The 27,080-nt window shown below is 46.2% G+C and overlaps 1 protein-coding gene across 5 annotated transcripts in view; it reads right to left on the bottom strand.

The window, feature by feature from the left end:
• Window positions 1-241: 241 nt before the first annotated feature.
• LOC140420877 (interferon-inducible GTPase 5-like) overlaps window positions 242-27,080 on the bottom strand; it is a 52,918-nt gene continuing 26,079 nt past the window's right edge. For 3 of the 5 annotated variants that reach the window (XM_072504978.1, XM_072504977.1, XM_072504982.1), the window contains one exon: window positions 20,586-24,562. In XM_072504978.1, the coding sequence (XP_072361079.1) occupies window positions 23,367-24,562 (1,196 nt within the window). In that variant the 3' untranslated portion in view covers window positions 20,586-23,366. Of the gene's footprint in view, window positions 1,883-20,585; window positions 24,563-27,080 lie in introns of those variants that run through there. The other 2 variants (XM_072504981.1, XM_072504980.1) reach the window with 1 other exon arrangement.

Below are 27,080 nucleotides of genomic sequence, written 5' to 3'. Positions count from 1 at the left end.
TCTGCTTCCAGAATGCGGCATTTCACGTGACGCCCGTGCTAGCCCCTTTGGAGTGCCTGAATATCTTCACCTGGGGCGCCGTTTTTGCCGTCGTGGAACTCCATAGTTTTCATGACGACGTCAACTCTTAGTCTCAGAAACGGAGAATCCAGCCCTTGTTAACTATTGATAAGTTTCTCACTTTCAACTCTGATTTTCATCAACAAACAATTGTTACCTTTTAATTGTCATTAACCCAGGCTTGTTTGACTTCCATTTACATGAGGGTTTTATTTGCTAGTTTTTAATAAAGTGTTTCCATCCTTCAACATTAACAAACTCCAATTCCAACATATCAATTATAAAACTAAATATTTGCCCCACAAAATTTAATGCAGAGATTTTGAGCAATGATTAAAACCTTTTTACACAGGGAAAAATAAAAGCAAAATATTACGGATGCTGAAAACTTGAAACAAAACCAGATGGAAATACTCAGCAGGTGTATCTATTCCTATTTTAATAACATTTAATCATAATGAACAGGATATTGTCAGAACAGTAAATGAGTTTGAAACCCTGAAATAATGCAGGTTAATCTGCCGCATTGTAGATCAAACATTACTTCAGTCTGTAAAAACTGAGCAGTAATGTTGGTCGGTGTAATGTGCGAGGTTCATGTCAATCTCTGCTCAGTGCAGCCTGGACCAGCCGTTGTCCAGTTTCCAAAAGGTTGTTCAGTGAATCCTTCAGTGACTTGTAGGTAAAAGCAAAGGACGACGCAGCCCCAAAGATAGAGACAGCCATTGGACTGAAGCCGTGTTTGATCCCAGTTATCATACAGGTGACGGTGGTGATTCCTAACAGCACGTTGGTAACTGCCGGTGATATCTTCCTTGGAAATCGATGATTCGTTTCAGCTTTAAAAACTGAACTGAGCTTAGTGACTTTGTTGGCCAGACTTTGCACCAACCTGTCACTGAATCCCAGCTGCTTCCGGAGGTATATCCACCCAGAAACTGTGATCACGATGGTGGTAAATAAATACCACACTGGCACTAACATTGGCTCTGGAAATGGTGCTAACACTGGCACTGCACCCACTGTTCCGGAGAGAATGGCCAATAACAGGACTCTGGTCATCAATGTGCTTCTTTTGGGCTCTGTGATTTCCAGCATCATCTTTGGGATTGCGAGAGAGAAAACATTTGATTTAATGTTCGGGAGATCCCTGGCGAGGGTGGACTTAAATCTCGGGAAGTCATGTTCCTCCCGCTCAAAACTAGAGATCAGAAAAATGTCTGGTGGCGTCACCCCAACACTTTGGAAGTTAATGATACAGTCCCTGCAGATTGTGCTCCAGCCTTCATTCAGGTCAGCACCTTGCATCTTCAGTGAGCGAATATCATTGTCTATTTTGGATCGGATATAGCAGAACTCTTTACCCTGTTCCTGAATCTTTTTGGCAATTTCTGCATCGTTCTCTCTGAATCGGGCCTGGGACACAATGATGAAAAAGTCAAAACTTTCAAACTTCACCTGCTTTAGGTAATTATTTAGTTCAAAACCAAAGGAATTTGTTCCTGGAAGGTCCCAGAGTTGGACATTAGGCAGAGATTGATAAGGATACCTGGTCGGCTCCATCCAGGTTTCTTCATTCCCAGTTGGAGCAGCTCCTTGGTCATCTCTCCGAAGATCTCTCATAGCGTTGATGAAGGTGGATTTCCCTGAACCCACATCACCCATCACTGCAATGTTAAGCTGCACATTGTCTAAATGGTCTGATTTAATCTTCATCTGAAGAATCATTGTTTCCAATTCCCCCGTGTTGTACAGAGATTGCAGGTTCCTGCTATCCTGAGCACAGAAGAACTTGGAGAGAGTAGACTGGGCCATTTGATCTCTGAAAATGACATAAATATACAAGTGTTAGGCATGAGTTCAAGAATATTTGAGAATATTCAGATCTTTAGGAGGATATTATCTAGTCCCATGTTACTGTGCATCGTAAAATTTAACAAAAAGATCACTCTGATGAAAGGTCATCAACCTGAAACATTAACTCTATTTCTTTCTCCAACGATACTACCAGACCCACTGAGTGAATCCAGCATGAACTGTTTTTATTTCAGTTTTCAAGCATCTGCAGTATTTTTCTTTCATATTCATAACATAGATTAAGTCAGTAGATGGTCAAGCTGATAACCATTTTGACTGCTATTCAATGTTATTCCCGTGTAAAACTGTGCTTGCTAAAGTTAGTCCATTCATTAAAAGTATTCAGTGTTTATTAAAGGCCAATTCCAGGTCAGCCCAACTCAGCATGGGACAATTCTTTGCACTGAAACCATTGCTTACAGTTATGTCTAAGGGGAAATTGTGTCTCATGTTACTTGGGACCAGCATCTCGCGCAGGACAAGGGGGTGGGAATCTGTTTCATCGGAGTACAATGGATCAGTGTTCATGTCGCGCTATTCATAAATTTACTATTTTATCATTATTTTAATTCACCATTCAGTAATTCGCTATTCACAAAGCCACTTGCACAGCCAACCCTCATTGACATGTGTAAGCAGTCATGTAAATAGTGATAGAGAAGACCTCAACCAGCAGGTGGCAGTAGATAACAAAACAACTGACACTTTACCTCGGGGAGTCTGGGGATAATCTTTGTAGTGGATAGTCACAATTTATAGTAGCTCTTAGTTAATTTAAAATAGTTTGTAGTTTTTAATAATATTCTTATGGTTATCTAACCCACACTATTGTTGAACAATAAAACTTTAACTAGTCTAGAATTAGACATTCTTTAGTGTATTTATTCCAATCAGCGAAGCACCAGAATGTAACAGACGTACCCTAGCATAAAATGTGGTCCCAGCAGCGGTGGCCATTTTAAGCGAGTAATCAAAATCACCATTTTATGCAAATGATGGGGCAACAAGTAATTACAAAGGCAAAGTCCAGCATTTAGAAAAATCTGTTCCAAATGCAAAGGCAAAAATCACTTTGCTAAACAGTATTTTTCTCATAAAAAATCAGAAATACCAAAGTCAATCAACGTGATTGATGAAATAAATCTCGAATCACAGGTGTGGCTCTGTGATCGAAGAAGACCAGAGACATTATAACTTGAGAAGAAAGAAAAATAATTTTGACTAACCACGTAGAGGACTGACAAATCTCACTCAATGCACTGCAAGGCATTGAAGTCCTTGATGGAAGGTCTGAAGATACCACACCAACTTTGAGTCACTGGTAATGTAGCTACAAATTGGCACATTTTTAAACAGCAATTCACACTCTAGGCAGCGGCTCTAGGTCTGCAGGCACAGCCCCTTGAACAGAGAATAGTGTTGTTGCTCATTGTAACAGGTCCACAAGCGATACACGTCTTTAACACCCTCGCATTTGAGAACAAAGAGGATAAAAATAGCTGATGAAGTTGTGAAAAAATGTGACCAGCACTGCATACCAAAGAAAAACAAAACATTTGAGTGCTATGTTTTTCGCATGCGTACACAGCAGGCAGGTGAACCATTTGATTGGTTTCTAATGGGCTTGAGGTTGAAGGCGCAGACCTGTAATTTTGCAACCCTACAAGCATTGATGATCTGCGATCAAATTATGTTTGGCATTAGTAATGACAAGGTCTGGGAGCGATTGTTGAGGGAGAAAGAACTCCAGCTCCATGATGCCATTAAGATTTACCATGCCAGCGAGCTAGCTGTGCAGCAGAATTGCACTCTAAACCTGAAGAATTTTGGAACAAAGCTCGAAGATGCAAGCAACACCATTAGTGTTGTGACGTACCCTAGCATAAAATGTGGTCCCAGCAGCGGTGGCCATTTTAAGCAAGTAATCAAAATCACCATTTTATGCAAATGATGGGGCAACAAGTAATTACAAAGGCAAAGTCCAGCATTTAGAAAAATCTGTTCCAAATGCAAAGGCAAAAATCACTTTGCTAAACAGTATTTTTCTCATAAAAAAATCAGAAATACCAAAGTCAATCAACGTGATTGATGAAATAAATCTCGAAGACACATTTTTAATAGATATAATATCTAGTGAAGATAAGCATTGTCACAGCATTCAAGTTAAACAGGCGTCAAAAGCAAATTTGTAGTAATAGCAATGCAGATGCAAGTGTTCAAAGAGATAACTGGACAGTTCATCTGATGATTAATAGAACATTAATTGATGTTAAACTCGACATTGGATCAAGAACAAACAAAGAACAAAGAAATGTACAGCACAGGAACAGGCCCTTCGGCCCTCCAAGCCCGTGCCGACCATGCTGCCCGACTAAACTACATCGAGAGGATCGAGAGACAATTTAATCAGTTTATCCGATTTGCAAGAAATGAAGACTAAACCGCACATTTTAAATACTACAACACCATTAAAAGATTACAATGGCAAAATAATTAATGCACCGTGTCAAGAACAAAGTGCAGACAGTGAAGCTTTCAATTGTAGACGCTGAGCGTGAATCTTTATTGGGAGTGAAGCACTCAAATTAATGAAAAGAGTCTACACTACACAAAATATATCAATGGATGCAATCCTGAAAGAACTTCCTGAATTCTTTCAAGGATCTGGAGTGTTACCGTTCACCTACCGTATGCAGTGAAAAGAAAATACACACACCAAAGGAACGGCTTAAGAATGAACTGGAGAGAATGATGAAACTGGGGGTGATAAAATGCATTGAAGAACCAATGGTTTGTGTGAACTCCATGGTTTGCGTGAAGAAACGGAATAATGACCTCATAATCTATATGGATCACAAGGATCTCAATTCAAACATAAAAGGAGAGCGCTATCCTATTCCAAAAAGAGAAGCAATCACGTGTGAGATGTCAGGGCAACATGTTTTAGCAAATTAGATGCATCACATGGTTTTTGGCAACTCAAGTTGGATGAGGAAAGCACAAAGCTGTGCACCTTTAACACTCCTTTTGGGCGATACTGTTTTCTCAGAATGCCATTTGGTATTATCTTAGCATCTGAAATTTCCATCGGGCAATGGAACACGTCGGAGAAGGAATTCCAGGCGTCAGCGTATACATAGACGCCATGATTGTATGGGGCTCAACAAGAGAAGAGCACGTCAAAAGACTTAGCAAAGTGCTGAGAAGCATCAAAAAGCATGGTTTAAACTGAATAAAAAAATACCAGTACCTTTCTGATAAAGGTATACATCCTGACCAAGAAAAGATCAAGGTGATTTTAACGTGCCACGTCCAACAGACAAAAAAGGAGTCTTCAGGATGCTTGGCTCGATAAATTTTGTCTGAAAATTTATTCCTAATTTTTCAGTGAAAACAACATGCTTAAGAGAAACCATCAAGAAGGACACCATTTTCCAGTAGTCGGACAAACATGAGCATGAGTGGCTAATGTTACAGGAAGCATTGACGACAGCCCCTGTGTTAACATTCTTTGACCCTACGAAGAATATAAAAGTATCGACAGATGGGTCGAAAGATGGACTGGGAGCAGTGTTATTGCAGCAAGACAATAACGAGAATTGGCTTCCAATTGCCTATGCTCCAAGGTCAATGACTGACACAGAGCGGAGATATACTCAAATAGGAAAAGAATGCTTGGGCTTGATAAATAGATGAAACAAATTCCATGACTATGTGTATGGCCTACCGACGTTCTTAGTGGAAACTGACCATTGACCACTTGTGGCGATAGTAAAAAAAAATCTCCATGAGATCTCACCAAGGATACAACCGTATGATGAGGAAGTTGCAAAGATACGATTTTGATCTCATCTGTACGCCAGGTAAACATCTTGTTGTATTGGATGCACTATCACGTGCTACGGACATGAAAGAAGAGCAACACTTGGATGAGGATGTACAAGCACAAGTGAATCTTGTGACGGAATCCCTTCCAGTCTCAGATGAGAAGTCAAAACTAATAAGAGATAAAACCACTAAAGATGAAATCTTACAGAAGATAATAAGATATCTCACAGAGGGATGGCCGAAAGGATCCTGCTACAATTATTATAATATCAGAGCAGAGCTATGTGCAGCCAATGGGCTTTTGCTAAGGCAAAATAGAATAGTCATTCCACAACCGTTACGATCAATGAAGCTGAAAAAGATTCATGACGAGCCAGAGAGACGGTATAGTGGGCGGGTATCAATCAAGATATTCAAATCATGATTGGAAAATGTGCAACCTGTCAAAATGTTCAGTGCAAAGAGTGAAAAGGACCAATGCAAATTGGCAACATCATTACGAGTGCATGGCAGAAAGTAGGGATGGATCTGTTATCTGGCAGGAAAAGAATAGCTGTTTGGTAATTGACTATTTCTCTAAGTTTCCAGAAGTGGTACAACAAGGAAACTCATCAGCCAGGTGTGTCATCAACCTCACCAAACACATTGTTGCTCGCTATGGAATAGTGAATACCTCAAATTGTCATGAGCGACAATGGCCCATGTTTTACCAGTCATGATGGACAGCGTTTGCACAGATCTGTGATTTTCAGCATACAACGTCTAGCCCTCTGTATCCACAATCCAACGGGAAGGCTGCAAAAGATGTTCACATTGTGAAGCAGCTCCTCAGAAAAGCTATGGACAGCTGTGAAGATCGATATCTCAAGTTACTGAGCTATAGAGCAGCACCATTGATAAATAAATTATCTCCTTCGCAGTTATTGATGAACAGACAGCTCAGAACAACCTTACCATACATTTTATTGGAACAAACAAATCAAAATCTTGTGAGGAAGCTCACATTTCAAAAAAGGAGGCAGAAGAGGTATTATGACAAAACGACAAGAAGGCTCCAACATTAGAAAAAGATGACACAGTCAGGGTAGAAGATCCTGATGGAAATGGATAGTTGAAGTATGCTAAAGTACTAGAATCATCAGGTCCTCAATCATATATCATCATCACCGATGACGAGTAAGTTCTGAGACGAAACAGGAGAGCCTTGATGAAGGTTCAGCAACCTTTTGTTATGGAACCACAAGATGATGTTGTAAGCAATCCAAGGACAACTGAACAAGAGATACCTCAGCATACAGAACCAGAGCAAGATGAAAATGGACAAAACCAAGAAAAACAGCAAGAATCATCTTTAACAACACATGAACATCAAGCAAACTCACAGGTTCAACCGGTGCTTAGAAGGTCGACAAAACACAGAAGAAAACCGGACAGATTGAACTTGTGGTGAACTGTAAATATGTAAATAATGAACACAATATGCATATCATGTATATTGTATCGGAAATTGAAATAATGTATGCAAAACCATACATTTACAAAGGAAAGGGGATATGATGATATGTATAAGCAGTCATGTGAATAGTGATAGAGATGACCTCCAACCAACAGATGGCAGTAGATAACAACCACGTGACACTGTTACCTTGGGGAGTCTGAGGATAATCTTCATAGTGGATAGTCACAATTTGTAGTAGCTCTTAGTTAATTTATAATAGTTAGTAGTTATTGATAATAGTCTTATGGTTATCTAACCCACACTATTGTTGAACAATAAAACTTTAACTAATCGAGAACTAGACGTTCTTTAGTGCATTTATTCCAACTGGCCAAGCACCAGAACATAACACAGACCCTGACTAGAAATTCTGAATTCAGAATTACCCCATTGTTTCTCACCCAGTTTAACAGATAATTCAGTGAAATAGGTGCTTCAGTACAGATCTGGTTCAGTCTCAGAGCGGTTATAACATGGCTTCAGTTCGTCAACATTACTCCAGATCCCTGGATATCCTGTAATTATGGACTGAAAAGAATTGAAGTGATGTAACTGGTCAATTTTCAGCTGCATACTATAACTATAGTTATGCCTGTGACTCTATAAGAATGGACATAACACAGTATGGGATTAAATCGGATTGGCCGCTGTTGAATTTGCTCGGTTTGTCTGTGTGGGAACACAAGGGTTAAGGAGTGAAAACAGAAGAATGAAAACCTGGTCAGTAAACATCAGCATGAAATGTTCTGAGTTTTGCATCCGAAGGCAGCATATGGGCAATGAAATGACCAAACGCCTTTAATTAGAATATGTCAATATTCTGGTTTCTTTTTACAGTCATTTTAATGGTGCCAATACTTATCAAAACTCTAACAGGATAGAGCTGATTAAAAGAGCCTTCTAACTTCTTCTGCATTCACGAGTGATCATTCCAGTTCAAGCACTGAGAAACCTCAAAACAGAGATGCTTATCAAGAATGGGATGCTCGACCTCTTTCTAACAGTCAATAAGGGCATTTTGAAACAGTTCATGGGGAACGCTATCACTCAGAGATGGCATCACCCTTGACCACTTGCTGAGCTGACCATTCAGTGAGTAGCCGATCCCTGATTACCACAGGTACTGAAAACATGTTCAGATGGGTATGGGGGAGCTGTAACTTGCTTTCTTCCTCACTGCACAGCCAGATGTTGGCCAACATGTCAAAAATTAGATCTTTTCCTCTGGCCATCTGACCAGTGTTCCAGGTGTGAATAGAGATGAGTGTGGGCTTGGAATTGTGACTATCATTCAGGGAATGTATAGACCTTTGGTCTCTTGGTTGACTTAAAGCAGAGAGCTGGAGGGCAACTGTCGTTTTCTTCATCTGGCTAGATTTAAAGACAGACGGCGGGATTCTCCGTTCATGAGACTTTGGGCGGGATTCTCCATTTGCCGACGCCAAAATCGCGAAACGCGATTGGAGAATAGTTACCAACGCCAAAATCGGGGTAGGCACCGGTTTGACGCCAAATTGGGATGCTCCGGCACCCCCAAAATGGCGTAAATGCGTCGCTCGTCACACGGGGTTAAAGTACAATAGGCATATCATAAGCGGGCCTGTCACCCTATTCTCCGAGGCCTCCCAGATTCACCGCCTCCGATGGGCTGAGTTCCTGACGCCGTGGTTCACTTGTGGTCTCAAAAGTTCTGAACCTGACGACGAGCCGGCTGAGCCAGAGAAAGAGGAGGTAGGAAATGACGTGGAGTGACTGCGGGCTGCTGGCCCGGACACCCCTGCTGGCTGGGGTGGGGTCCCCCTGCCAGGGCCAGGGGAAAGGAGGGGCAGGCTGAGCAGCCTGGGTGCCCCCCCCTCCCCACAGGATTGGGGCGTTACCCAGGTGCCGGTCGCCATTATGGCAGCCATCCTGCTACCATCCACCTCGGCACCTGGCTCTATACAGTGACAGCGGCCAGATGGGTGCACCCACCTCCGCACCCCACCTCCCGCCACAGTGTGCACCCCGCCGCCTAACACCCCATCCAACCGGCCGCCCAACAGGGGGACCACCCTGGGCAACACCCACGGTAGCCGCCAGTGAGGGTAGTGCCAGCCAACGGTACCCCTGGCAGCAGGGATGAGCTGACGGTGCCGGATACCAACAGGGCAGGGGTGCGGGGGTGGGGAAGGGACATGCGTGGGCAGAGCCCACAGTGCCAACCGGGACCACTGTATAGCCCATGGAACCTGGCTGGGCGCGGGAGTATGCGCCATGCTAACATATTGAACTTTGAACCCCAGCAGACAATATCAATGCTGGCCGCCGTGGCGATGGTCGCAGCTCTGCGAGATGCCTTGCGGCCGCGTTAGAGGGGGCAGCTCGGAGAAGAGGGGGAAGTTGCAGCAGCAGAGCGGCAAGTCGAGGAACAGGCTGCAGAGGACCGGGCTGCAGATGAATGGGCTGCAGAGGGACAGGTGGTGGCCGCACAGGCTGGAGGGCCGGCTGCCCATCAGGCCGATGGGAAGGAGGCGTCGCATGAGGCCTCGTGTGTACCGGCGCCGTCTGTCATTTGTGGACCTGCTGGACCAGACATGGCATCAAAGACTGCGGCTGAACAGAGAGACAGTGCAACACATCTATCAGATGATGGCATACCTGGCACCGCCAGGGCATGGCAGAGGACAGCCGCTCCCGCTGACCTTCAAGCGGACGGTCGCCCTGAACGTCTATGATACGGGGTCCTTCCAGTCGCCGAGTGGGGACCTGTCCGGGATCTCACAGACCGCAGCGCACAGGTGCACCCGCACCATCACTGAGACCCTATATGCCAGGCAGTGCAATATATCCATTTCCATGTGGACCGAACCCACCAGGATGTCCGGGCAGCAGGGTTCGCTGCCATCGTCGGGATGCCCCGGGTCCAGGGGCGATAGACTGGATACATGTCACCCTACAGGCACCTGCAGATCACAGGCCGCTCTCCACTAACCAAAGGGGATACCACTCGATGAGCATCCAGCTGGCCTATGACCATGAATTGTGCATCTTGCAGCTCTGCGCCTGACACCCGGGCAGATTGCACAACTCTTTCATCCTGGCACACGGTGATTCCTGACATGTTCGAGGAGCACCCACCCCCCGGCTGAGGGGTTGGCTCCTGGGCGACAGGGGTTACCCGCTGCGGCCTTGGCTGATGACCCTTATCCGGCGGCAACAGACCGACAAGGAGACCCGCTATAACGACAGCACGGTAGCATATTGGGGCAGCACGGTAGCATAGTTAGTGCAGCACGGTAGCATAGTGGTTAGCACTGTGACTTCACAGCTCCAGGGTACCAGGTTCGATTCCCGGCTTGGGACACTGTCTGTGCGGAGTCTGCACGTTCTCCCCGTGTCTGCGTGAATTTCCTCCCGGTGCTCTGGTTTCCTCCCACAGTCCAAAGATGTGCAGGTTAGGTGGATTGGCCATGATAAATATCCCTCACTGTGCAAAAATTGTCCTTAGTGTTGGGTGGGCCCCACAGCCCACCTTCTTGCCACCCTCCTACTCCTCCCCGTCCTGGCAGAAGCCCCCGGCCATTCGCACAAGTGCCAGCAAACTATGCGAAGTTGGAGACGTTCCCCCTCATCCAACACGACGGCTGTTTCAACCTCGTCATCGATGGAGGCGGAGGAGCGTGGAGGCCCTGGAGAAGACCGGGTCAGGCCCACTAATAATACACCAATGGCGTTTACTGTATGTGCGGAGTGGACGCATTGACGCCGCTATCGAGGCACAGGAGAATTGGGATTTGGCGTGAACCAAGCGCCCGCCACGAATTCGGCGTCAGAAATGATTCTCCGCCCAATCAGAATCCCACCTCGAATTCCTGGCTGATAGAGACCAGGGGTGGGATTCTCCGTTTGCAGGCGGCGAAATGTGATGGGTGGAGAATAGCCTCCAATGCCAAAATTGCGGTGGGCGCCGGTTTGACACCAAATCATGATGCTCTGGCACCCCGAAAATGGCACAAATGCATCACTCGCCGCACGGGCTGAAAGTACAGGAGGCATATGATTAGCATATGTGTCATGGGCAACCGCAACTCTGCTGGGTCTCACTTGCCCGCCCTTGACTGCACTCCCCCCGGCAACGTTCCTTTCCTCTGGGCCACCAGCCACGTTCAGGGTCCTCTGCTCGGGCATGGTGATGGAGTGACTCGGCAATGTCCACCTGCATCTGGGACACATCCCTCGGTGACTGAGACATGGTGTTGAGGCCCTCAGCCATCGTTATCACAGACTGAGTTATGCCTTGTACATCAGAATACATGGCTCGGACATTGTGCTCCAGGTTTTCCACTGCGCTCGTCACCCTAGGTAGTGTTGGCCTCAGTGCCATGCATTGTCGGCATGTCTCCTGTCCCTGAAGCCTTTGGGACTCTTCCAATCACCCTTGCAGTCATTGGAATGTCATTGACACTCCCTCCTGAATCTCATTGCTCTGTCCTATCTTCTGCAATAGCTCTGGTTGAACCGTATCTAGAGGATCAGCATCTGGCTGGGACCCAGCTGTGTCCTGGGATCCAGGCGACCTCCGACTGCTGTCTCGTTTGGATGTTCCTGCCTCCACCTGGCGTGCATCAGCAGCTGTGTGGTGATCACCAGATTGTCCCCCGAAGCCTGTCCACTGATGTCACCCACCGAGGTGTGTGTCTCTACGCTAGTGAAAGTTGGGGGTGTAGCTGTGACTCATCGCTGGTGATATCCTCAGAGTGGGGGGGGGAGGGGGGGGGAGTGGACACAACTCCGACTGACTTGACCGCATCAGTTGGAGACCCTGCGAGACAATGGACATGTGGTCAGTGAGAGGGAAGGATCATTTGTCAGGCATGATCAACTCACTTGAGACAGGTCATTCGGATGAAGGGGCACTGGTTCCTTACCTCTCTGACGCAGGCCAATCTTGGTGTTGGTGCCTGCTCTCTCCTCGGGCAAACCCTCGATTTCCAGGACCCATTCCTTATAGTGGGTGAGGACTCGCATCTCAGGTATTCCTCCCCCACCCCCATCTTGGCACTTTTCTGCTTATGATTGGCTATCCTCCCCTGCAGGGACAGAATAGGCCATGTGAGCCGCACACTTGATGGGTCAGGGGGTGTCTATAGCAGGTGGCATCTGTGGCCACGATACCTAGATATGAAGGGGTTGTGCTGGTGAGTGCCAGGGGGTTCTGAGTAACAAGCTTAAAGATCGGATGTGGGGAGGGTGTGAGGTGTCAGCCAGTGGATTGAGGGGAGGGGGGTCTGTTTGGGAATTTGAGGGATGGCAAGTAGAACTGATGCCCGAAGAGAGGTGGTAACTTACCCTTGCAGCTTGTTGGAGGTCATTTGTGTTCTTCCAACATTAGATGGCAGTCCTCCTGGTCATGCTGTACACACTCACAGCCGCTGTCCCAGGCAGCATTGCTAACCCTGTTGCTAGTCCTCCAACCTCCTCGAGAGAACAGGAGGCCCACCTCTCATCCGCAGCGTCGAGAAGCCTTGTGAGGTCGGCATCCCCAAAGCGAAGAGCAGATCTGCGCGCTCCCATGCTTGTGTGTTGTTGGGAGTGAGTGGTAATGTTGAGATTTCGTGCAAGCTAATCTTTGGAACTAAGTGCCGTTGAATACAGGCCGCAATCTCACCAATGCGGCTAGCGTGAAACTCCCCGCCAAACGCGGCCAAAACCGGACTTCAACTTTTGTCCGCTGAATCGTTCCCTTCATGTTAATAAATGGTTATTTTGTTGTCAAAAGCTAATCGACAGTCCTGTGACTCTATATATCCATATTTTCTAAAAACAAAGTTAACATTTGTTTTTTTGAGACAGGGTTCCATTCTAGGACATTCCCATTCAGCAGTAACATCAACTGGGATCGAAACGTCACTAACAGCCCCACTCTTTTCACTGTGCCCAAACGTACTAGCCTTTGTTTACCACACAACATGCCTCTTCCACCACAGAGCTGCAAATAATGTGCTGGATTCTCTGATTTTAAGGCTATGTCCTGAAGCCGACATGGGAATGGTGGTGTTTTACGACCGAAAATGCCGCGCAAAACGGCCACCTAACCTCCATTTGGCTGGGGGTTAGCAGCCAAGCAGCATAGAGTCCCCGGCTCTAGCTGCTGACACGGCCCGGAGAATTGCCGGGTCCGTGGCCGCGCTTGCGCCACGTTAGCGGCCGTGCCGTGCAACATGGCGCCGGTCGAGCACGGACCCGGCCTGCAAAATAGTGCCCCCACTTTGGTGAGCTCGTGAGCCCTGGACCACCTCCCAACAATGCCCCCAGCCCTTACCAGAATCCCCACTGCCCGCAGATCGGCCCTCCTCCGTCTGTGGCGGCCCTGGACTGAGTCCGCAGTCGCCACGCCGAGTTCCCGACAGGTAATACCATGAGAGACCCACGCCGTCGGGAATTCGGCTGGCCTGGGGTGGAGCATCAGAGGGGCTGGGCCTCAGGCAACGTCCTGAGGTCGGCGATACGGCGTGCAGTGTACTCCTAGAGTACGCCGCATTGGAGGGTGCGAAGCATCGCGAAAGCGGTGCTCCTCCCGATTTCGTCGGAAGCTGGTATTCTCCAGCCGATTGCCAAGCGTGATTTCGGCATCGGCGACCAGAAAATCCCACCCCCTGGCTGCACTTCCCACCATCACTCACCTGCCACTGAGCTCTCAGCACAGGGAAGTTTGTCAATGGCAGGATGGTATTGGGCGCTGGCCTGACAGAGCCCCACACCATTTTACTAGTCCCCTTGTCGCTGATCCACCACCATGGGGCAGGTAAAATCTTGCCATTACTTTGTAACTCTGTTCTTCCCAACAGAACAGAACTTTGCCCGTTAGGAAGTTGATTCGTAATAGTTTGTTACCTGCTTTCTGTTGATGACAGCAATGCAGCTACAATACTGAGTGCACCTAATGCTCAATGAATGAGAGCGACTCGTGTAGTACATTGGAACAAGGAAATCATCTTAAGTTATTGATCATTCATTTTAACTGGAAAGTTTACTTGTTTGTCAAGATTCTACCTGACAACAAGTGATCAGTGCAACAGTTGGGTCTTATTGGCCAGCCGCTGGGAATCCGATTCTTTAACAGGGATGTTATATCAGATATTAAACCGTGTGACTGTTTCCCTCAGTCCTCCCGACATTGATTCAGAGATTCTGAAACAGCCTCATTACTAGATCAAGGTATGAATGTGTCAGGAGCATTCAATTCTCCACAGGGAAACCGTGCAGAATAAGAAAACTGAACATTTAGATTTTAGATTTAGATTTAGAGATGTGGATCAGAAATTGGCTAGCTGAAAGAAGACAGAGGGTGGTGGTTGATGGGAAATGTTCAGAATGGAGTTCAGTTACAAGTGGAGTACCACAAGGATCTGTTCTGGGGCCGTTGCTGTTTGTCATTTTTATCAATGACCTAGAGGAAGGCGCAGAAGGGTGGGTGAGTAAATTTGCAGATGATAGTAAAGTCGCTGGTGTTGTCGATAGTGTGGAAGGATGTAGCAGGTTACAGAGGGATATAGATAAGCTGCAGAGCTGGGCTGAGAGGTGGCAAATGGAGTTTAATGTAGAGAAGTGTGAGGTGATTCACTTTGGAAGGAATAACAGGAATGCGGAATATTTGGCTAATGGTAAAGCTCTTGAAAGTGTGGATGAGCAGAGGGATCTAGGTGTCCATGTACATAGATCCCTGAAAGTTGCCACCCAGGTTGATAGGGTTGTGAAGAAGGCCTATGGAGTGTTGGTCTTTATTGGTAGATGGATTGAGTTCCGGAGTCAGGAGGTCATGTTGCAGCTGTACAGAACTCTGGTACGGCCGCATTTGGAGTATTGCGTACAGTTCTGGTCACCGCATTATAGGAAGGACGTGGAGGCTTTGGAGCGGGTGCAGAAGAGATTTACCAGGATGTTGCCTGGTATGGAGGGAAACTCTTATGAGGAAAGGCTGATGGACTTGAGGTTGTTTTCGTTGGAGAGAAGAAGGTTAAGAGGAGACTTAATAGAGGCATACAAAATGATCAGGGGGTTGGATAGGGTGGACAGTGAGAGCCTTCTCCCGCGGATGGAAATGGCTGGCACGAGGGGACATAGCTTTAAACTGAGGGGTAATAGATATAGGACAGAGGTCAGAGGTAGGTTCTTTACGCAAAGAGTAGTGAGGCCGTGGAATGCCCTACCTGCTACAGTAGTGAACTCGCCAACATTGAGGGCATTTAAAAGTTTATTGGATAAACATATGGATGATAATGGCATAGTGTAGGTTAGATGGCTTTTGTTTCGGTGCAACATCGTGGGCCGATGGGCCTGTACTGCGCTGTATTGTTCTATGTTCTATGAACAAGTAAATAAGTATATTCATCTCTAACTGTGAGATGTGGCAGATCTGTGACGCTTCCAGTGTTCCGGTTGACTACATCTGCAGCAAGTGTAACCAATGGCAGCTCCTCACAGACGGCATGGTTCGGTTGGAGCAGCAGTTGGATGCACTTAGGAGCATGCCGGTGGCAGAAAGCGCCATAGATAGGAGTTACAGAGACATGGTCACACCCAAGGTGCAGGCAGAGAGGTGGGTGACAGCTAGAAAGTGCAGGCAGTCAGTGCAGGAATCCTCTGTGGCTGTCCCCCTCTCTAACAAGTATACCGTTTTGGATAGTGTTGGGGGGGGGGGGGAATAACCTCTCAAGGGAAAACAACAGCAGCCAGATGTAATGGGCAGCACGGTGCAGAAGGAGTCCATTCGGCCCATTGAGCCTGCACCGGCCTTACAAAGAGCACCCTACTGAAGCCCACGTAGCTACCCTATCCCCGTAACCCAGTAACCCCCACTTAACATTTTTTGGACACTAAGGGCAATTTAGCATGGCCAATCCACCTAACCCGCACATCTTTGGACTGTGGGAGGAAACCGGAGCACCCGGAGGAAACCCACGCAGACATCGGGTGGACGTGCAGACTCCGCACAGACAGTGCCCCAAGCCGGGAATCGAACCTGGGAAGCTGGAGCTGTGAAGCAACTGTGCTAACCACTACGCTATCGTGCTGTCCTCCCAAGATTGCGCCTGTCACGGGTCCTATCTAGACCTACCAACCGCCTGTATCCTACTTTAGATGTGCAGGTTAGCTGGATTGGCCATGATAAATTGTCCTTAGTGTCCAAAACAAAAGGCCAGGTGGGTTACTGAGTTATGGGGATGGGGTGGGCTTAAGTGGGGTGCTCTTAGATAACATCCACAGCCTTTCCCTCGTCAATCATTTTTGTCACCTCCTCAAAAAATCCAATCAAATTAGTGAGACATGACCTTCCTCGTACAAAACCATGCTGTGTGTCACTAATAAGACCATTCACTTCTAAATGTGCATAGATCCAATCTCTGAGAATCTTTTCCAACAATTTCACTATCACTGACATCAGGTTCACTGGCCTATAATTACCCGGATTATCCTTGCAACCCTTCTTAAATAACGGTACAACATTGGCTATCCTCCAATCTCCTGGGATCTCACCCGTGGCCAATGAGGACACAAAGATTTCTGTCAGAGGCCCAGCGATTTCATCTCTTGCCTCCCTCAGTAATCTGGGATAGATGTCATCTGGCCCTGGGGATTTTTCAATCTTAATACTTTTTAATACACCTAACACTTCCTCCCTCATAATAACGACCTGTTCTAAAGTGTTTACACATCCCTCTGAGACTCCATCAATCAGCCAAGGTCCCAGGTTCGATCCCAGCTCTGGGTCACTGTCCGTGTGGAGTTTGCAAATTCATTTATATATGACCCACGGTTTGCGTGGGTCTCACCCCACATCCCAAAGATGTGCAGGGTAGGTGAATTGGCCACGCTAAATTGTCCCTTAATTGGGAAAATGAATTGGCTACTCTATTTTAAAAAAGGTGTGAAATCAGGAAGCTACTGATTCACTGTCACCTTTTCCCATTGATCCCAATGGGAATTAAAATCTGGGGAGATGTAAAACAGGCTTTGGATTCACTGTTTTACATTGTAAGGGTCATTCCTGTTGTTCCGTCTTTATTCCTTAATTTCCCATTTCTTTTATTTTGCTGTTACATTTTTGACCCATGGATGATTAATGGACCTGTGACTTTAAGGCAAGCAGCTTGTAAGAAGGCCGTACCTTTCATTCAAACAGAAGAAACCGGAAGGCTATGCTGGTTTAAACTGAGATTGATCACTGACAGAAAGATCAGTAAAGACTTGGTTTGGTTTATTGGATGTTGGTCAATGAATTGGCCCAAAAGGCTGTACTCTGCCTGGCAACAGCTGATGATTGAATCTGGCCCCACTGGAATGTTTTTCAGTTTCAAGGGCTAAGTTTAGTTACGGTTTTGGTTCTGGCAGGAAGATGAAGGAGAGGCTCTGCAAACTCTCCAAAAATATCCAGCTAATTGTCTCCAGAAAGCCACTGTGGTGGCTGTCTCACTCTCTCCCGCAAGCAACTTGGTACTATTCTCTGGAGACTAGTACAGAGGTCTGAAGACAAACCATGTGCTGAAAGCAAGGTTGATGTGAAATAAAGTGTCTCCCGAGAAAGCTGCTGTGAGCCATATAACTCTCCCCAGCAAGCTGCCTGTGATTACTATATTTTATAACCTATAGGGACTCTGAATGAACAAATCTGCAAAGAAGATCATTACAGGCTGTAAACCAGAGACTTTAATCTTCAAGCTGGCGGTGACTGATTGCCCCGCGCCAAGGGAAGAACTCCCGCACTCCCGACAAGCGACCCCTTTTGTACCTGTGTCATCCCAGCGTCCACGTGACCAACAGTACTCATGCCTGTGAGTCAGAAGGTAGTTTGTGGACTACTTGGTGATTGATCACAAACATCTCAGCTAACACTCCAGCGCAGCACTGAGGGAGAGCTCTGTCTTCAATTACTGATGTATGTAACTGATTCCATGGAATTCTCTTAAAGAAGACCAGGGGAGTTATCCCCTCTCTGAGCCAATAGTTAATGCTTCACTTCACTCAAAAACAATTAGCTTTCATTATCTCACTGCTGTTTGTGTTTGTGTAAGATTCCTGTGTGCAAAATTGCTGCCATATTTCCAACATTTCAACAGTGGCAACATTTCAAAAGCATCTCATCGGCTTAAAGCGTTTGGAACTTGCGAAGATCATGAACTGTGCCTTATAATTGCAAGTCGCTCTTTAACTGGACAAGAGATAATTAAAGGTGATGGTGCAGATTCCTTTATTTAATTGCTTCTCCAAATCAAAAATCAAAATTGTTAAAACAATCATTTAAAACATGACAAGAAATGGAAATTGCAGTCAGACAGATTTGGCTGCATTCTATTTGGTTTCAAAGTATGAGATTATTTTGCAATTAACTCTATAATATTGAATTACACTGCAATTGACTATACTATTGGATTACACTACAATTAACTCTATAATATTGAATTACACTGCAATTGACTATACTATTGGATTACACTGCAATTGACTATACGATTGGATTATGCTGCAATTGACTCTATTGTATTGGATTATACTGCACTTGACTCTATACGATTGGATTATGCTGCAATTGACTCTATTGTATTGGATTATACTGCACTTGACTCTATCCTATTGGATCACACTGCAATTGGCTCTATACCATTGGATCACACTGCAGTTGACTCTATACGATTGGATTACGCTGCAGTTGACTCTGTACTATTGGATTACACTGCAGTTGACTCTATACCATTGGATTACGCTGCAATTGACTCTATACCATTGGATTACACTGCAATTGACTCTATACCATTGGATTACACTGCAATTGACTCTATACTATTGGATTACACTGCAATTGACTCTATACCATTGGATTACGCTGCAATTGACTCTATACCATTGGATTGCACTGCAGTTGACGCTATCCTATTGGATTACACTGCAATTGACTCTATACTATTGGATTACACTGCAATTGACTCTATACCATTGGATTACACTGCAATTGACTCTATACTATTGGATTACACTGCAATTGACTCTATACTATTGGATTACACTGCAATTGACTCTATACCATTGGATTACACTGCAATTGACTCTATACCATTGGATTGCGCTGCAATTGACTCTATTGCATTGGATTATATTGCAATTGACTCAATGCGATTAAACAATAATTGGATGCTGTTCGTGGCACACCCCAAATGTTGGAACCACCCATCTTTACAGGGCCTCATAAAGGGGCCTCATAAAGGGGCCTCGGCCTTACTACTTGAAGACAGCACACCGTCTCTGGATCAAACCACCGTAATCAGTATGCATACTGCCCCTGTGGAACAGACTAACTGTACACCCCTAGGAATGAACCCTGTTCATTTGGGGTCCTCAGTATCCCGAAGGTGGGGAATAATCCTATACCAGAAGTAAGGGGACAGCCGGTGCAAAATAGGCACCCTTCGGACAAATTCTCTTTTTAAAAAAATAATTTTAGAGTACCCAATTATTTTTTTTCCCAATTAAGGGGCAATTTAGCATGCATTGAGGAACAAGGAGTCAGCCTGGAGGGTCCCCCAGAGATAGAGGTCTCCCCGGTGTGTGACCCTCTCCCCTACAAACGGCGTCACTCCAGGCTCTTTTCCATAGATGTCACGCCCAGTTCCCGAAAGAAAAGAGGCAGGGAGATAGTGAGGAAATCCCAGCAGCTGCCGCTGTCCCCCAAACAGGGCCCGTTCCACCCAGTACAATTTAGCACCCCGGATTTGTTAAATTTCTCTGGGGAGGGGGTCAGCGATAACCCCCTGCTTCTAAAGTTCCCTCTGTCCCAACCGCTGTCTTCGGGCGCCACCATTCCGGAGCTGTTTCCAGAGTTATATTCGGAGCCTTCCGGTGACCAGGCGGCGGGGTGGAGCAGGCATCTGCACCACCGCCTCCCACTGGCCCGGGACCCCGGGAGGAGCCTGAGGAGATCCCGCCCGTCGATGATCCCGGTGGCGTGATCAAGGCAGGCACTGGGTTGGTTGGTGGGCCCGTGTCGCCCGCCGCATTCAGTGTGGTGGAGGATTCAGGGCTGGAGAGTGACTGTCCGAAGGCTGTCAGCCGCCCAGTCTCGGGAGCGGAGGGTGCACATGAGGCTCTCTGCAGTGGGGTGCAGGGCTCACTCGTGCCTGACACTGTGTCGCCCCTCACACCCTCTGGGGGGACTCCCGGAATCTGGCACATCATAATTGAAGGTTCTTTTATTTTTCTGCCTCCGTAGATAGTTCAGGCAGTGTTCTATTGGGCAAACCCCCTCCGCCAACACACCGACTCTGCCCCTCCCACTACCCTCCTTTCCGCTCTTCCCCCCCCCCCCCCCCGGCCTCTTTCCTTTCCCTTCTGTTGGTACAGAGGCGAGGGTATCCGGTCTCTCCAGCGCAAAGTTTAGCGCTTATACCATTTTTTTGGTGCAACTGTGTTGTGAACTGTTTTAATGATCAGAGTATCCCACCCTCCCTCCCTGTACGTTGGTACTGAGGGGAGGGTACCCTATTTCTCCAACACAAAATGAGTGTTTTTACCGTTTGGCCTTGTATATATTTTTTACTGTTTTAATAAAAAGATATGGCTAATCCACCTAACCTGCACATCTTTGGGTTGTGGGGTGAAATCCACGCAGACACGGGGCGAATGTGCCAACTCCACACAGACAGTGACCCAGGGCCGGGTTTCGAACCCGGGTCCTCAGCGCCGTAGTCCCAGTGCTAACCACTGCGCCATTGTGCTGCCCGACAAATTCTCTTTATACGTGTGCATATGTGTTGTTTTTGAAACTATGTCCATACTGGGGGTGTTTGCTTAAGGGGAAGTTTCAAACTGAAGGGGCAGGTAGTGTTATGGCATGAGTGAACCAGGTGGGTTTTGAGACAATCACTGATAATCACTGATAGGGCAGCACGGTAGCACAAGTGGATAGCACTGTGGCTTCACAGCACCAGGGTCCCAGGTTCGATTCCCCGCTGGGTCACTATCTGTGCGGAGTCTGCACGTTCTCCCCTTGTCTGCATGGGTTTCCTCCGGGTGCTCCAGTTTCCTCCCACAGTCAAAAGACATGCAGGTTAGATGGATTGGCTATGATAAATTGCCCTGAGTGACCAAAAAGGTTAGGAGGGGTTATTGGGTTGTGGGGAAAGGGTGGAAGTGGGGGCTTAAGTGGGTTGGTGCAGTCTCGATGGGCCGAATGGCCTCCTTCTGCACTGTATGTTCTATGTTTCATGGTCAATGTAACTGAGAGGTGTCACAATTCCAAATGTTTTTATTCATTAATTAAACTTATTCATTAATTATTCTTTGCTAATTTATTCATATTCAGGGTGTGGAATAGAGGAAAAAGCTCAGTGAGTTCAGAACTTAATTGTGGCCATTCTCTAATTTATTCACATTTATATCAGAGACCTGAGCACATTGTCTAGCTGCTACTTTAGTGCAGTGCTGACTGCTGCAATATTGGAAATGGTGCCATTCCAATGAGGTATAAGCCAAGGTCCTGCTGTCTGTCCCTGTAGATATAAAAGATCCCCTGGCATTATTTGAAGATCATGTGAATTCTCCCAGTCTCCAGGCCAACACGTATCCCTCAACTAACAGCAATAAAAAATAATCTCTCATGCTTGCTGTTTTTGGGACCTTGATTTGATTTAATTTGATTTATTATTGTCACATGTATTAGCATACAGTGAAAAGTATTGTTTCTTGCATGCTGTACAAACGATGCATACCGTTCATAGGGAAGGAAGGAGAGACTGCAGAATATAATGTTACAGTTATAGCAAGGTGTAGAGAAAAGATCAACTTAATACGAGGTAGGTCCATTCAGAAGTCTGATGGCAGTGGGGAAGAAGCTGTTCTTGAGTCGGTTAGTATGTGACCTCAGACTTGTGTCTTTTCCTGACGGGAGAAGGTGGAAGAGAGCATGCGGATCCGGGGTGCGTGGAGTCCTTAATTATGCTGGCTGCCTTTCTGAGGCAGCGGGAATTATGGATAGAGTCAATGGATGGGAGGCTGGTTTGCATGATGGACTGGGCTACATTCACAACCTTTTATAGTTTCCTGCGGTCTTGGGAAGAGCAGGCTCCACACCAAGCTGTCACACAACCAGAAAGAGTGCTGTCTACGGTGCATCTGAAGTTGGTGAGGGTCGTAGCTGACATGCCAAATTTCCTTAGTCTTCTGAGAAAGTAGAGTCGTTGGTGGCCTTTCTTAACTATAGTGTCGGCATGGGGGGACCAGGACAGGCTGTTGGTGATCTGTATACCTAAATACTTGAAGCTTTCGACCATTTCTACTTTGTTCCCATTGATGTAGACAGGGACATGTTCTCCACTACGCTTCCTGAAGTCGATGACAATCTCCTTTGTTTTGTTGACATTGAGGGAGAGATTATTGTCGTCGCACCAGTTCACCAGATTCTCTATCTCATTCATATACTCTGTCTCGTTATTGGTTGAAATCCGATCCACTACAGTGGTGTCATCAGCAAATTTGAAAATCGAGTTGATGGGAAATTTGGCCACACAGTCATAGGTGTATAAGAAGTATAGTAGGGGGCTGAGGACACAGCCTTGTGGGGCACCAGTATTGAGGATAATCGTGGAGGAGGTGTTGTTGCCGATCTTTACTGATTGTGGCCTGTGGATTAGAAAGTTCAGGATCTAGTCGCAGAGGGAGGAGCCGAGGCCAAGGCCACGGATTTTGGAGATGAGTTTCATAGGAATGATGGTGTTGAAGGCTGAGCTGTAGTCGATAAATAGGAGTCGGGCATAGGCCTCTTTGTTATCTAGGTGTTCCAGGGTAGAGTGCAGGGCCATGGAGATGGTGCCGGCTGTGGACCTGTTGCAGCGGTCGGCGAACTGTAGTGGACCAAGGCAATCGGGGAGACTGGAGTTGATTCGTGCCATGACTAACCTTTCGAAGCACTTTTGCGGTACAAAAATAGTGCACTGTTCACCTACATTACAACAGGATACTTCAAATGTCATTCATTTGTTGTAGGCTAATTAGCATTGTCCTCAGGATGTGGTAGATGTCAAATCAACATCTTTCTTTCTTGAATTTATGATGATTTATCTGTGCTCAGTGTTCCGATGTTTTAGTGCTGACCATTTTAATCAGTCCCAAATGCAGCTTTCATCACTCTCTTTGCGTTCTCTGTAAGATCATCCAGTGCATCATTCAGAAATGTGTAGGTCACAGCAAAAGATGATACTGCTCCAAAGATGCTACCAATGACTGGTATCCAATCGAGAGCTATTTCAGATGCTGAAATGGCAGCATATCTGGAACTCAGCAATGCTGTTTTCACAAATTCCTTGCCTATTTCACCCAACAAGGGAGTTTTCGCCACGCCTTTCAGATTTTCCATATGTATCCCTGTTGTGACAGACAGTCTTTGAAGAGAGGCATCATCCAGACCCATATGTTTACGGAAATCGATGATTGTTTTAGCCAGTATTCCAAGATCACAAGCAAATGACAGGCCAGGAACTGGCACCGCTCCCACTGCTCCGGAAAGTATGGCCCACATCCAGATTTGTTTCTTTAGCTCATTTCTTTTCTTCCCTATAATCTCCATTGTTGTGTTTTGAAGCGACAGCAAGAAGACATGTTTTTTTATGTCATCAAGATCATTTTCGAGGGCGTTCTTTAATGCTGGAAAATCAAACTTATTATTTTTAAAGTTTGATATCAGGAAAATAGCAGATGTTGGAATCCCTGCCTTTTCCAAGTTGCTCACACAGTAATTCCTGATCTTGTCCAGTTCTTCACATGTGTTAAACTTTCTACCTTCCTGTTTAAGAGATCGGAGATCATTATCAATTTTAGTTCGAACAAAGTAGAATTTCTTCCCCAGCTGTTTAATCTCTTTGGCCAGTTTTGCATCATTTTTTCTGAAGCGACAGTCTGAGATAATGATGAAGAAATCATACTTATTAAAGTTCATTCTCTGCAGGTACATATCTGTTTGGAAGTTCGAAGTCCCTAGTCCTGGCAAGTCCCAGAAGCAAACACTTGGCAGGTTGGGATGTGAGTATGAAGCTGGTTCCATTGTGGTTTCTGTGGTACCAGATTTAGCTGCTCCCTTATCAATGCTCTGGAGTCCTCTCATAGCATTGATGAAGCTGGATTTCCCTGCGCCTGACTCCCCTGTCACTGCGATGTGCAGCTCTGTATTGTGCAGCTCCTTTTCCTTCTCCTGCACCAGAGACACAGCAGCCCCCAGCCCATCCTTTTCACAAATGGCCTTGAATTCATTCATCTCTTTCAAAGTGAAGAATATTGATATTGAAGATTGAGTGATCTCTGAAAGAGAATGAATATTTCATAGTGTATCATTTCCCACTGTGTCCTTACTTAAAGATTCAAGGAACACTATAACAGTATATATTGATTTCAAACAGAACAATTCATTCATAGCTACTTGAAGATTAATTGAGCTGAAAAACAAAGGGAGTTGTCACTCTGTAAAATTGATGATCTCTCTATCCTCATCCTTTATTCCTGTTCTCAATGCTTCCAGGACATGTGTTGTAAAGATACTCCTGATGTTTGAGTAACTTATGTTCATTTTGGAATGAAACAGAATGTGCACCTACATTGTGGATTTATATTGACGGAGATTGGAATCAGTGTGCTTATTTGATGTTGTTTTTCTCAATCGGGTAACAATTACTCTCACTGTCCTGGAGGAGTAAATAGATTAGCAGTGTTGTCATGTCAGAGGATGGAAAATAGATTATGTGCTGGATTCTCCCACCCCGCCTGCTGCAAGAATGCCACGGATGAGCCGCGTACAATGGAGAACTCCATTCACCTTGTGCGGGATTCGGTGGATGTGGCCGGAGAATCCCGCCCTGTATCTGAAAATGGGTGACAACATGTGCAGGCTGTGGTGACAAAAGTAGAGAATGTAGACAGGAATTCTTGAGAGGTTAATGTACACACGAAAAATAAAAAACTCAATTCGGGATCATGTTTCAATAGACTGAACCCAAAGTTAATTGTGGGATATAGATCCTGCCTCATGGTACTGGAAAATCGGGGAAGGACAGAAGGAAAGGAGATAATGGATTGATATTGAGCTTGAGAAAATGATGGCAATAAATAGAAGAGGAAAGGAGCAAACTCGTGTCAAAGGAGAAGAACGGAAGGGGAAATGGATGTTTTTGTATTTTTGTAGATCATCAAGGACAGGATTAGTTAACAGGACTTAGTGTGAGTTAGCTTACAGGCAGCAGGTCTTTGGATGAATTTACGTTCATGGAAGGTGGAGGTCAGAAGAACATTGGGAGTCAGGTTTAGAAATAACAAAAACTTTGGTGCGGCAGGGTAGCAGTTGTTAGCCCTGGGACTACGGCTCTGAGGACCCGGGTTCGATCCCGGCTCTGGGTCACTGTGTGGAGTTTGCACATTCTCCCGTGTCTGGTGGGTTCCACCCCCACAACCCAAAGATGGGCATGTTAGGTGGATTGGCCAAGCTAAATTGCCCCTTAATTGGAAAAAAAATAACTGGGTACTCTAAATTAATAGAAATAAAACTTGGAGGGTTTCAGCATAAATACGCTGAGTTTGGGACAGAATTTAGCAGAGAAAACTATACGACTTGATTCAACTAAATAGGAACAAAGTTCCACAGCGAGCTCGTTTAGCTGCGTGTTTCCCGGCGTTGCAGCGTCGAGAAACACATGGCTACTCAACGCCGAGGCTGCACATACTCCCGTTTTGTACACTGAGGAGCTCCACTCGCCAGAATGCCCCAGTATAGTGAGAGATTGGGACGTCATTTTTAATGCCGTCCTTAGCTCCGTGGCCCCCGAAGCGATCCCCGACCCCCCCAGTACAAACTCACTCTGGGAGGGTGGGAGGGACCCTACCCTCCCCCCGCCCCCCCCTCCCCCCGACCCACACAGGGCACCCCTGACCCTGTCGTGCATGTGCAAAAAATGGCAAATTGACAGTGCCATCCTGTCACCCTGGCAGTGCCCCCATGCCAGCTGGCAATGCCACATACACACCTTGGCAGTGCCAGGCTGGCACCCAGGTGCCACTTCCAGAATGCCAGGCTGGCACTGCCAGTCTCCCAGGTGGCACCAGCAGTACCAGGACACCACCATGTCCAAAGGGCATGCAGCTGGGGGCCTCTGATCCTCTGGGTCCCCATTTGCTGCAATTCTTCTTTAAAGTATCAGGTCTTTCAGTGACCGTCCTGCTCTTGGAGTGTGGCTACTTGCCAGGAAGAAGGCAACATGTTGTTCAAGCCTGATCATCTACCTAGCATCCTTCTGCCCCTCTGAGAGCACCTGTGCCCTCTCACATGCCTTGAGCCTCCTATCAACCTCCCATCATCATTGATAAACCAGCTATACCCCAGGCTCAACATTCAAGTATGGCTCAGGGAGAAGAGGCAGAACAAGAAGGGAGAGAAACTAACTATATTGTTGATAAATATCCGCGATGATTGACAGCTGATGGCCACGTGAAAAGCAGTTAAGTGCTTTCTGCTGAGAAAAAGAGGGACTTAACTCCACAATGTTTATAAATTGTGATCAGGTTCAACCCAGGATACTTGAGGTCCAGTAAAGCGCGAATAGAAATGCAATTAAACAATCCAGACGCCTGGCTGCCACGAAGCTGTCAATTATAGCCTAGTAAAAGCTATTTCTCTGGTTCTGGTGGTGGCCATGGAGTGAGTGGTCGTATATTTGGTAGATCCCACCGTGGTGGATTTTTTGGACCTTTTTCCCCGATTTACGGTGTATTTGATGGTTAAAACAGGAGACTGGTGAAGTAGAGGAGAAGGATTCCCCACCAGTGTATGGAT

Source organism: Scyliorhinus torazame, chromosome 5 (genome assembly GCF_047496885.1).
Source record: "Scyliorhinus torazame isolate Kashiwa2021f chromosome 5, sScyTor2.1, whole genome shotgun sequence".
Lineage (NCBI taxonomy): Eukaryota > Metazoa > Chordata > Chondrichthyes > Carcharhiniformes > Scyliorhinidae > Scyliorhinus > Scyliorhinus torazame.
This window is presented reverse-complemented; position numbering and strand designations above follow the sequence as displayed.